General features: G+C 35.4%; 1 protein-coding gene across 3 annotated transcripts in view; it reads left to right on the plus strand.

The window, feature by feature from the left end:
- Positions 1–12,500, plus strand: part of LOC125655395 (plexin-A4-like) — a 197,262-nt gene that overhangs the window by 78,540 nt on the left and 106,222 nt on the right. For all 3 annotated transcript variants that reach the window (XM_056142959.1, XM_048885664.2, XM_048885665.2), the window contains exons 11-13: positions 568–663; positions 7,244–7,327; positions 7,975–8,098. In XM_056142959.1, the coding sequence (XP_055998934.1) occupies positions 568–663; positions 7,244–7,327; positions 7,975–8,098 (304 nt within the window). The remainder of the gene's footprint in view (positions 1–567; positions 664–7,243; positions 7,328–7,974; positions 8,099–12,500) is intronic.

Consider the following 12,500-nt stretch of genomic DNA (forward strand, 5'->3'; position numbering starts at 1 on the left):
TTCTTCTCTAGAACCGCAAAGTGGAGATATCACAAGAATGCTAAAATAGGATAGGGTTATTTAAAAATCTTCTCAAGAAATTTACATGAAAGCTTCCTGACATCATGGAGATTCCAGTTTGTTAAAATCATGGCCTCCGGGTGTTGGATGAGGCCACAATAGGGGATCAAAGTTTAACATACAAATTAATAGGAAAAAATCTTTGAAAATCTTCTCAAGAACCACTTGGCCAGGAAAGTACAAATTTGCATGAAAGCTTCCTGACATAGTGTTTCAGGTTGGGACCAAAATAGTCAGTTATTAGATGTGTGAACAATAGAATTTGTTAGCTTCTTTATAATTACCATTCCAATTCTTTTCCAGTTCTTTGTTATGTACTCCTGTGGGTCAGGTCAGGCTTTATTTTCACAAATGTATTCATGCAATCAAGGTTATAAAAGGGGTTACTGAGAGCCTTTAGTGTTGTTATTTAGTTTTGAAAATGCTAAAGCTTTTATAAGCATGTGTGATGAATTTGATTTTAGTTACAATTGTATTCAAATGGGTTTGAAATTATAAATTTTCCAGGATGAAGCAGAGAAATGTCCTCAAGTCCTGTCAGCAGAAGTCAGAATTCCCAATGGACAAAATAGAACAGTTACATTTACTGGAAAAAATCTTGAGGTTAGCTAGATCTACAGAGAATTATTTTCCTTAACATATTCACACCACAACTGATCATGCCCACCAGGGCTTGAAGCTAACTTTTTATGTCACCAGTCCAGTCGGACTGATGGGGTATAATTTCAACCAGTCCGCAGAAAATTTTACCAGTCCAACAGAGTTTTCAACGAAATTAAGGGGAAATACTCACTAAATGAGAGTTAAAAATTGACATAGCGAGTGAAAAATTACAAGTGATCGCAGCTTTTTGCGAGTGAAAAAAACCCTGATCTTTATTCCATATTTCTTTGGTTTATTGGCTGTACTTTGAAGTTTACAATAATTTTGTCTTGTGCACAGAAATGCTTTACAGAATGAATATACTTGGTGAAGTATTGAAAAAGTAAACGTTGATCGAATAAATAACTAAGGCCAAGGTCATCTCAGTCAGTGATGTCGAAGATGGCCTTCTTCATGCACACTATGGGCGTTTCAGAGACGTCTGATTTAAATAGTAAGCATGTTGATGTCGTCCGTGTTTACATGAAACAACACATGAAAGTGTTAGTGTCACGCTTCACGCAGTGTCCTTCTGTAGTCTATAGTCAAACAATTAGAGTTCGCGGGTTTTTTTTTTAACTAGAATTTTTTAGATGAAATTTCCAAAAGTTTTGAATATATAGTTTGAATTGACGCAAACAGTCTTCAAGATTTCAAACCACATGGTGTTGTAAATAGGTGGTAGATCACTGGACAGCAAGTTCACCGCACAAGTATACCCTATGACCCTCATCATGCACCAATGATACATGTATGTTGTCTGATAATTCATTAAAATTTAAATGAAAGAATTCTCAATATTATTTTTATTATTGCACTTTAACGAAGATTTCAAAAGATTTTCCCTATATTTTGATATAGATAATGCTTGTTTTCTTAAATTCCTGTAAAACAGCAATCGATTGACAAATGCTAGTAAAAGCTCAATTTTGCTAGTTGGAAAATAATCCACAAGCTAAAATTTGCTAGTAGTGAAAAAAGTTAATTTCGATCCCTGGTTTTCCAGAAATAATTAAACATCTTTCATTAATGTTATTAAAATGAAATTAAACTCAATATGTCTCAGATAATATTGTAACAGTTAAATGTGGGATTTATATTTATGAATCAGATTTGTCTGATATCTACAGATCGAAGCATGCCAAATGTGTGTATAAAATTTCATAAGTATATTTTCCAAAATGATGCTTTAGAAAATTAACCAGTCCCATCGGACTGATTAGAACAAATGTCAGTCAGTCCGCCAGACTTTTAACCAGTCACAGACTGACGGGCATATGTTAATTTCGAGCCCTGCCCACAAACTGAAGCTGTATGAATAACAGACTGCAGATAATGAGTGGATGGGCAAGCTCTAATCACTGTTTGCACCCAGAGGATATTAAATTAACCACAGATTACACTTTCTTGAGGTTATAGTAAAACTTTTTAGCTGAGCTGAAAGCTCAAGTGAACTTATCTGATCGCCTGTTGCCTGTAGTCTGTAGGTCTGTCCGTCTGTCTGTAAACTTTTCACATTTTCGACTTCTTCTCCAAAACCACCGGGCCAATTTCAACGAAACTTAGCAATAAGCATCCATGGGTAAAGGGCTTTCAAGTTTGTTCAACTGAAGGGCCATAAAATGCAGAAATACGGTGGGGTAATTTAAAAATCTTCTTGAGAACCACTGAGCCAGAAGAGCTGACATTTACCTAAAAGCTTCCTGGCATAATGCAGATTCCAGTTTGTTCGAATCATGAACTCGGGGGGTAGGATGGTGCCACAATAGGGGATCAAACTTTTAGATACAATTATATAGGAAAAATATTTTAATAATCTTCTCAAGAACCATTTCACTAGGAAAGTACAGATTTACACGAAGGCTTCCTGACATAGTGCAGATTCAGGTTTTATAAAATCTTGACCACTGGGGGTAGAATAGGGCCACAATAGGGGATCAAAGTTTTACATACAAATATACAGAGAAAGTCTTTATAGAGCTTCAGATCTTCTCAAAATCCACTGGGTCAGGAAAGTACAGATTTACATAAAAGCTTCCTGACATAGTGCAGATTCAAGTTTGTTCAAATCATGACCTCCAGGGGTAGGATTGGACCAAAATAGAGAATCAAGTTTTACATAGAAATATATAGGGAAATTCATTAAGAGTCATCTACTCAAAAACCAGTGGGCTAGGAAAGTACAAATTTACATGAAAGCTTCCTGACATAGTGCAGATTCAAGACTGTTCAAATCATCCATCCCCCCGCCCCCCGCCACATTAGGGGATCAAGGTTTTACATACAAATGTATAGTTAAAAACTTTAAAAATCTTCTTCTCGAGAAACATTGCGCCAAAGAAATTTATATGAAAGCTTCCTGACATAGTGCAGATTCAAGATTTTTCAAATCATCCATCCCCCTGCCCCCCGCTACATTAGGGGATCAAGGTTTTACATACAAATATATAGTTAAAAACTTAAAAAATCTTCTTATCAAGAAACATTGGGCCAAAGAACTTTATACAAAAGCTTCCTGACATAGTGGAGATTCAAGTTTGTAAAAATAATGGTTCCTGGGGGTAGGTTGGGGCCACAATAGGAATCAAAGTTTTACATGCGAATATATATGGAAAATCATTAAATATGGGCCAAGGTGACTCAGGGGTGCAATGTGGCCCATAGGCCTCTTGTTTGGATGAATTTCATTGTACACTACGAAACGTTGAAAGTAGGAGTGAAATTTGTGAAGGAGTTTTTCATATAAATTTTAACATCGGTATCTCAAACACTGATATCTCGAATACCATGCATATGTGGAAGTGATGTAGGATAGGGAGTAGTAAGTTGTTGTATATGTGGAAGTGATGTAGGATAGGGAGTAGTAAGTTGTTGTATATGTGGAAGTGATGTAGGATAGGGAGTAGTAAGTTGTTGTATATGTGGAAGTGATGTAGGATAGGGACTAGTAAGTTGTTGTATATGTGGAAGTGATGTAGGATAGGGACTAGTAAGTTGTTGTATATGTGGAAGTGATGTAGGATAGGGAGTAGTAAGTTGTTGTATATGTGGAAGTGATGTAGAATAGGGAGTAGTAAGTTGTTGTATATGGATATGTGGAAGTGATGTAGGATAGGGAGTAGTAAGTTGTTGTATATGGATATGTGGAAGTGATGTAGGATAGGGACTAGTAAGTTGTTGTATATGTGGAAGTGATGTAGGATAGGGACTAGTAAGTTGTTGTATATGTGGAAGTGATGTAGGATAGGGACTAGTAAGTTGTTGTATATGTGGAAGTGATGTAGGATAGGGACTAGTAAGTTGTTGTATATGTGGAAGTGATGTAGGATAGGGACTAGTAAGTTGTTGTATATGTGGAAGTGATGTAGGATAGGGAGTAGTAAGTTGTTGTATATGTGGAAGTGATGTAGGATAGGGACTAGTAAGTTGTTGTATATGTGGAAGTGATGTAGGATAGGGACTAGTAAGTTGTTGTATATGTGGAAGTGATGTAGGATAGGGAGTAGTAAGTTGTTGTATATGTGGAAGTGATGTAGAATAGGGAGTAGTAAGTTGTTGTATATGGATATGTGGAAGTGATGTAGGATAGGGAGTAGTAAGTTGTTGTATATGGATATGTGGAAGTGATGTAGGATAGGGACTAGTAAGTTGTTGTATATGTGGAAGTGATGTAGGATAGGGACTAGTAAGTTGTTGTATATGTGGAAGTGATGTAGGATAGGGACTAGTAAGTTGTTGTATATGTGGAAGTGATGTAGGATAGGGACTAGTAAGTTGTTGTATATGTGGAAGTGATGTAGGATAGGGACTAGTAAGTTGTTGTATATGTGGAAGTGATGTAGGATAGGGACTAGTAAGTTGTTGTATATGTGGAAGTGATGTAGGATAGGGAGTAGTAAGGTGTTGTATATGTGGAAGTGATGTAGGATAGGGACTAGTAAGTTGTTGTATATGGATATGTGGAAGTGATGTAGGATAGGGACTAGTAAGTTGTTGTATATGTGGAAGTGATGTAGGATAGGGAGTAGTAAGTTGTTGTATATGTGGAAGTGATGTAGGATAGGGACTAGTAAGTTGTTGTATATGTGGAAGTGATGTAGGATAGGGAGTAGTAAGTTGTTGTATATGTGGAAGTGATGTAGAATAGGGAGTAGTAAGTTGTTGTATATGGATATGTGGAAGTGATGTAGGATAGGGACTAGTAAGTTGTTGTATATGTGGAAGTGATGTAGGATAGGGACTAGTAAGTTGTTGTATATGTGGAAGTGATGTAGGATAGGGACTAGTAAGTTGTTGTATATGTATATGTGGAAGTGATGTAAGATAGGGACCAGTAAGTTGTTGGAACTTGTTCCTATTCCTTTTGATTTGATCAATAAACTATGCTCAAAACATCAAAGCGATTCGGAAATCCCAATAACTTATTCTTTAAGTATTTACCCCCGATATCTCAAATAAACATGGATATTGTGAAGTTTTTTCTCTGGCTCATTGAGTTCAAGATAATGCATAAAAAAATAAAACTGTAGAGCTGTTTTGTTAGGTCGGTTTATGATTTTAGCCTATTTTTAGGAATTTCTAAAGATTCCTTTTTCAATGAAAATTGTTAAATTTAAGTACATCAGTATATAAATATACATTAATTGTATTAACAAATGAATGAAAATGAGTTCATCAAAATTTTGTTCACTAAATTAATGCTATACTTGTCTACCAAAATCTTCCAAATTTGTGTCGCGCCTAAAAACCCTGCGGCTATGAGGTATTAATGTAAGACTTTATAAGATGTAGGTCTATCATTATTGAGTTTTCTGTAATATGATGAAGTAGCTTTCTTATCATTTATTGAAGCTTCTTTAATTGAGTCTTACTAGCATGGGCAGATTTAGGATTTCAATTTAGAGGGGCGTGGAAAAAATCTGAGAGGCAAGAGGTCTGTTGGTCGCTTTTAGGTCCCTAGTTCACCCAGATGGGGGTCCATCCAGGGGGAGTTGAACATTCTGTATTTTACTGTATTTTGATAATGAAATCTGGTGTAAAACTAACAGATTTTTCAATTATTCATGCTGCAATCTAATTTAGGAATAAATGAAGTTTGACTTTTTAGCTCAAGTGAGCTTTAAATTTCTGATCGCCTGTTCGTCGTCTGTCCGTCTGTAAGCTTTTTACATTTTGACTTCTTTCCAGAAACACAGAGCCAATTTCAACCAAACTTGGCAAAAAGCATCCTTGGGTGAAGGACTAAAGGCCATGCCCCTTTCAAAGGGGAGATAATCACAAAGATGCAAAAATAGGGTGGGGTGATTTAAAAATCTTCTCAAGAACCAAAGGGGAAGGAGAGCTGAAAATTACATGAGAGCTTTCTGACATAGTGCAGATTTAAGTTTGTTAAACCATGACCCCCAGGGGTAGGTTGGGGCTACAATAAGGGATTAAAATTTTACATGCGAATGTATAGGGAAAATTTTGAAAATCTTCTTTACTAAAACCACTGTTCCAGGAAAGTACAAATTTACATGAAAGCTTCTTGACATAGTGCAGATTCAAGTTTACAAAAGTTGAAATCATGACCCCCTTGGATAGGTTGGGGCCACAATAGGGGATCAAATTTTACATACAAATATATAGGGAAAATCTTTATCTTCTTCTCAAGAACCTTTGGGCCAGAGAAGGTTACATTTACAAGAAAGCTTTCTGAGAAAGCACAAACTCAAGTTTGTCAAAATCATGGCCCGGGGGGTAGGTTGGGGCCACAATAGACAATCAAAGTTTTAAATGCGAATATATATAGAAAATCTTGAAATAGGGGCCCCAGGTGACTCAGGTGAGCGATGTGGCCCATGGTCCTCTTGTTAATTTTCATCTAATCATATTTAATAACGCTGTTGGCTCTGTGTGTCTAGCATCTTGTTCATAGACTCGAGGGACATCTGCATTTTTCATGTTTTCTCTCAACTCCCTCAATAAATTACAGTGTACATGTACTTGTTGGAGCATTTGTAAGTATAAGATCTTTTGAGGAGCACCTGCTGTACTTTACTTGTTGTAACATTTGTAAGTATAAGATCTTTTGAGGAGCACCTGCTGATTTTATAATGATTTATTTTAAGCTTTGCTGCAATTTTAACCGGACACATGCAATTTTGAAACCTAAAAAATTATATTTCATACATTTTTGTTTAAAACTCTTAAAGTGCTCTTACATAAATTACAGCATTATTGATGTGTGAATTTTTTTTTAAGTGACTGGGGAGTATTCACTTTAGATTGTTTCTTAATTTTGTTTCCATAAGAATTTTTAGATAAAATCTTTCATATTACAATTTCTGTGTGTTTCTTTAGGAATAGTTTTAAATATTTCAGATTAATTCATACTGCAGATTTGATGCTTTGCAGTTTCTTTGTTTTCAAACTCCATGTCCACCAGAACAAATTCTGCTAAAATGTATTGGTATACTTACGGGCTAAATCGCTGATGTTTACACAATCAGACAAAACCTGCTGTACAGTATAATTAACATTTATTCATGATATTTTCCAGACTACTTTTGGCTATCAATGCATAGTTAATGAAGTTCCATACCATGGTGTGCTGAATGGAAATAGCATATCATGTGATGTTAAGGTAATGTCTTCATAATTTTCCAAATTATGCTTGATTGATTGATTGATGTTTTCCACCACACTCAACAATTTTTCAGTTATCTGGTGGTGCCCAGTTTTTATTGGTGGAAGAGAGATCCCAGATACAATGCACCTGGGAAGAGACCACCGACCTTCCGAAAGTAAACTGGGAAACTTTCTCACTTACCGGTGCGAGCATGATTCGAACCCGCACTGACAGATGTGAGAGACCGTGTGATTTTGAGCGCGATGCTCTAACCACTCGGCCACGGAGGCCCCCGATTGTGCTTGAAATTTTCCTTTTACCTGATCAGGATATGGGGCTCACGGCGGGAGTGACTGGTCAACAGGGGATGCTTACTCCTCCTATAGGCACCTGATCCCACCTCTGGTGTGTCCAGGGGTCCGTGTTTGCCCAACTATCTATTTTGTATTGCTTATAGGAGTTATCAGATTGATCACTGTTCGTTATCTTCACCTTTCATTCAGGAGAGGAAAAATAATCTGGTCATTTATAAATGAGAAAATTCTTTAAAAAGGTTGACAATGCATTCAGTTTTGAAAAATATTTAAAATTTCATGCTGTTGAAAGAAATATAATGAAATATGAAAGTATGCTATTATTCATTATGTTTTCATTAACTCTAGGTTTCTTATGAAGAAAATGAAGCACATTCTGATCCGAAACCTGTAACATTCAAATATTCATTGAATTCATCACCTGATCCAAGCTACAATTTAGACGCGTTTAATGGAAATCCAAATCTTTTAGGTAAGTCTTTTAAAGTTTTAATTCTACATTGCACAAGATCTTGATAACATTATATGTACAGATGAGTTTTTAACTTAGGGCTATTCCAGAAATAAATACATGGGGGGGGGGGGGGGGGGGGGGGGGGGGGGGGGGGGGGAGGGCACCTTTTGTATATACCAAGCACCCATAAAAAAAAAATAAAAAATTACCCCATGACCCATCAAATTAATAAACTCATTTTACAATGACCCATCTAATAAAAAAAGAAAAACTAACCAGACCCACCACAAAAATATTTTTAAAAATGAAAACGGTACAAATCTCGTGAGGTTTTCGGGACAAACATTCTAGTCAATGACGCGGTAATGCCTGTGCGACATTGTATTACAATAGTTCTGAAGAAACGATGTCACATCAACAATCAAAGGCATCTATGGCGGGAATGTTGGAAAGATTGGGAGTCCAAACGATGCTATTATCATGAAATGGGTATGGATATGTTTTTCCACGAATCGTTCGTCTTCTAATGGAGCCCGCGCCTGAAGGCCACACCGACTGATAAATATAATGCATCGGTACCCTCGTATAAATCAACTAAGGTTTGCCTATTTTTATTAGAATACGGAATACCTATTGGTTTCAAAATATTCCCAAAATCGATGCACTGTAAAATGTAATAATCTACAGAACAGAGTTCGCCGCCATCACGTCCAAAGGGACCCTACTAAACGCGCCTCTAATTTGAAGAGTGCCGTAATGGAAAGTTATGCGCTGCAAAGAGCGACAACTTGAATAGTTCTATGTTACTTCCGATTTCCGATTTCGAAAGCACGTTTTCAATTTTCCCCTCCGACGTTTTGTAACCAACATGACAAGAGCGACAATAAAAATATTCTGAAAACTCAACACCCACGTGGCACAAAATAAAACAATAGAAACTACCCACTACCCATAATAAATATTTTTTTAACAGCCCAACCACAGACCAATTAAAATATGAAAAAATACGACCACCCACACAAAAAAATATCATTTGCCGCCCAACCCCCCCATTTGATCATTTCTGGAACAGCCCTTACCATATGTTGTCGTAATACGGTAATACCTGCTCTTAAGTGTTTGGCTCTAAATGTTCTGTTCTTCTGAGTCTTAATCTTCAACAGTTTTCAAAAAATCTGATCAAGAACAAAATGAGTGTATTAATTTCATTAACTCTAATTAATCAGCAATTATGTTTCTTAGTTGTGATGAATTCTATAGAATAGTGATAGAGACCTAGACCACTCTTGAGGTCTGAATTTAAGTGTTTTTAGTGTCAGGTTTTCTGATCTATGTTTGTCCGTTAGAAATTTTCTCACACAAAACACAAGGGTACACTTAATCAAGAGAACATTAATGTTCACAGTAACTTTTTACTCTACAGCACTTTTCATTGTTACTTTTGTAACATTAATGTTCACAGTAACTTTTTACTCTACAGCACTTTTCATTGTTACTTTTGTAACATTAATGTTCACAGTAACTTTTTACTCTACAACACTTTTCATTGTTACTTTTGTAACATTAATGTTCACAGTAACTTTTTACTCTACAGCACTTTTCATTGTTACTTTTGTAACATTAATGTTCACAGTAACTTTTTACTCTACAGCACTTTTCATTGTTACTTTTGTTTTCAATATACAGTAAAATATCTCTATCTCCAAGTCCGAGGGACTTCGAAAAAACTTCGAGGTATCTGGGCAGTGATTTTTCTACGTTTATTACACTAGGGTCCTGTGGCTTTCGAATTGGGAAAAATTGTCGACATTTCATTCAAATTGGGAAAAATCAATTTTATCGTAAATAAGTTTAAAAATCATATCAAACATTCTATTATCTTTAATTTACACATCTAATTTTCTTTAACCTTCAAAATTTTCAACTTTTCTATCCAAATCATCAACTCTTTGAGTCTAATTATGTATATAATTCACATCAAAAGTTTATTTTTTTTCAAATGGATTTTCCTTTCATACTGTAGGTTTACACTGTTGAGGATTGTGAGAACGACAAATAACATCGGTTGTCGAACTAGTCATGTACCTACTTCGCTCAAACATTCTTTAATTCATGATCATTTATTACTTTTAATGTACAGGTAATAAATTCCTGGGGTATTCTAAAATGCAAAACATTCTATACGATTTCGCGTTGGAAAATTAATAATACGACAATTAAATGGTATTGAAATAAGTTCTTATCCTTATTTTTGTGCATGGATTTTGCACTGATATTTTGGTGAAACAACACACGGTTGGTATGGCCTGTACCAAAATATGTACTGTCGTTTATAAACCAATGGACTTCGGCTTGTCACTCCATCGCATATTGGCGCATTAGTTATATGTAACATCAAAATTTGTCGTGTTGACACCATCGCACTATGGCACATTCATCTCGCACCATCGCACTTCAACCTGTCAGACCATCGCACTTTGGCGCATGAGTGTGGACCACCGCACTTTCGTGTGTCACACCATCGGGGTTTGGCACAGACCATCGCACTTTAGCGTGACCATCGCACTTTGGAGTCCTATATATACATAATTACATGTATATACATGTGTTTAGCGAGAGCTAATTTTAGCGACTTTATAATTCAAAGAAAGATAACTTTTACCTCAGATATGGAATTAATATTAGCAATATTCAATTTTTGTGATCTCAACACTGTCACTAAGAATGCCAAAATTCAATCCTCGCTAAATATTCTGCTTATACGGTCCCGTACGAAAATTTGCTCACGTTATTTTTCAAATTTCCTGGCGTACCCATAATTCTGAAAGTCCAGCTAGATTTTTAACAACAAATCCTATGGAAAATACTGGCGTACCTGAGGCGTACTCCGGGCGTAATTTAACTTGAATTATGCAAATTAGTACGTTTAGATTAATAAGTACGCCTTTAAAAAGAAAATACGCCTCAACTAGGAAATACGTCTCTAGCGAAAATACACCCGTACAAAAAACAACAAATCCTATGAAAAATACTGGCGTACTTTAGCTTGAATTATGCAAATTAGTACGTCTAGATTAATAAGTACGCCTTTAAAAAGAAAATACGCCTCAACTAGGAAATACGTCTCTAGCAAAAATACACCCGTACAAAAACCCTCCAATTGTAGAAAGTACGCCTCAATAAGGAAATACGTCTTTAGCGAAAATACGCCTCATCAACAGCCAAGGCAAAAAAATTACATACAGGAGTCTACTTGTGGCCTGCATATTTAGTAACTCCTATAACGGAATACAAGATTGAAAAAATAATGAACACAATAACTGACAGGTATTTGAAAATTGGAACTGTATTTAACAATACATAATTATGCCTGTGTAACAGCTTAAATTTTTCATCAGTTGACAAGTACATTAATAATAATCACATAACTAACAAAGGAGATTGTACAGATGTACAGTAGTTTTAAATATTTCTAATAATATATGTAATATGTAGTTCAATAAGTAATTAACACAAATTCATAATGATCCTAAGGATGCAAACAAATTTTTAAAATGATAAAAAATAGACACATTATACATGTGATATTAAAATTCAAATACATTTCATGGAGTAGAGTTGAATTTTTTCCAATGATTTGTCAGTTTATGTCCCATAGAGTAAATTTGTAAAAGGTTAATTACAAGGGGGTGCTATATCTGTAACAATTTTTGGACATTATATGAAACTTACAACAGTTACCATGTAATATTTCACAAAATTGACAATTATACCAATTTGAAATAGAAAGATAAAAATTATATCAGCCCATCGATGCGCATCCATTTCCCCCCCATGCTTATAGATATGTAAAAAGCAAAATATTTATTAACATAACAGATTGATTTCTGACAAAGATTTGAATTTAGGTTATAAACATAATCAAAATGAAATTATACAATTAAAATCAGAGCTTAATTAATATTTTAAAACAATAGATCATGATGACTAGAAATAAACTGTAATAAGATTACTGTTAAGCACTATGGTAATTCCGAACCACAGCAAATAATGTATATATATACTCTCCTTTGAATCCACAAATCATCAAACACTGAATCTTTGAGAAAAGACCATAGGCTAAGAGTGTTGAGATTTTGAATAGCACAGTCATCATTATTAGAGCAGTTGATTAAAAATAAATCTCAAAGAATTACATTCGAAATTTTGTTATTTGGCACAAGCACACGAGTATGACAGTAGGGTTCTTTCGAGTTGCTTACTGGCACAGGCTTATTTTAACTGCAAGGCACTGATGTGTTGCTGACAGAGGTTAACACATCTTGACCATTAAGTACAACTGAGTTATTGTATGGCACAGACACACGAGTATAGCAGGGTTCTTTCAAGTTGCTGACTGGTACAGGTGTGTTGCTGATTG

Source organism: Ostrea edulis, chromosome 7 (genome assembly GCF_947568905.1).
Source record: "Ostrea edulis chromosome 7, xbOstEdul1.1, whole genome shotgun sequence".
Classification (NCBI taxonomy): Eukaryota; Metazoa; Mollusca; class Bivalvia; order Ostreida; family Ostreidae; genus Ostrea; species Ostrea edulis.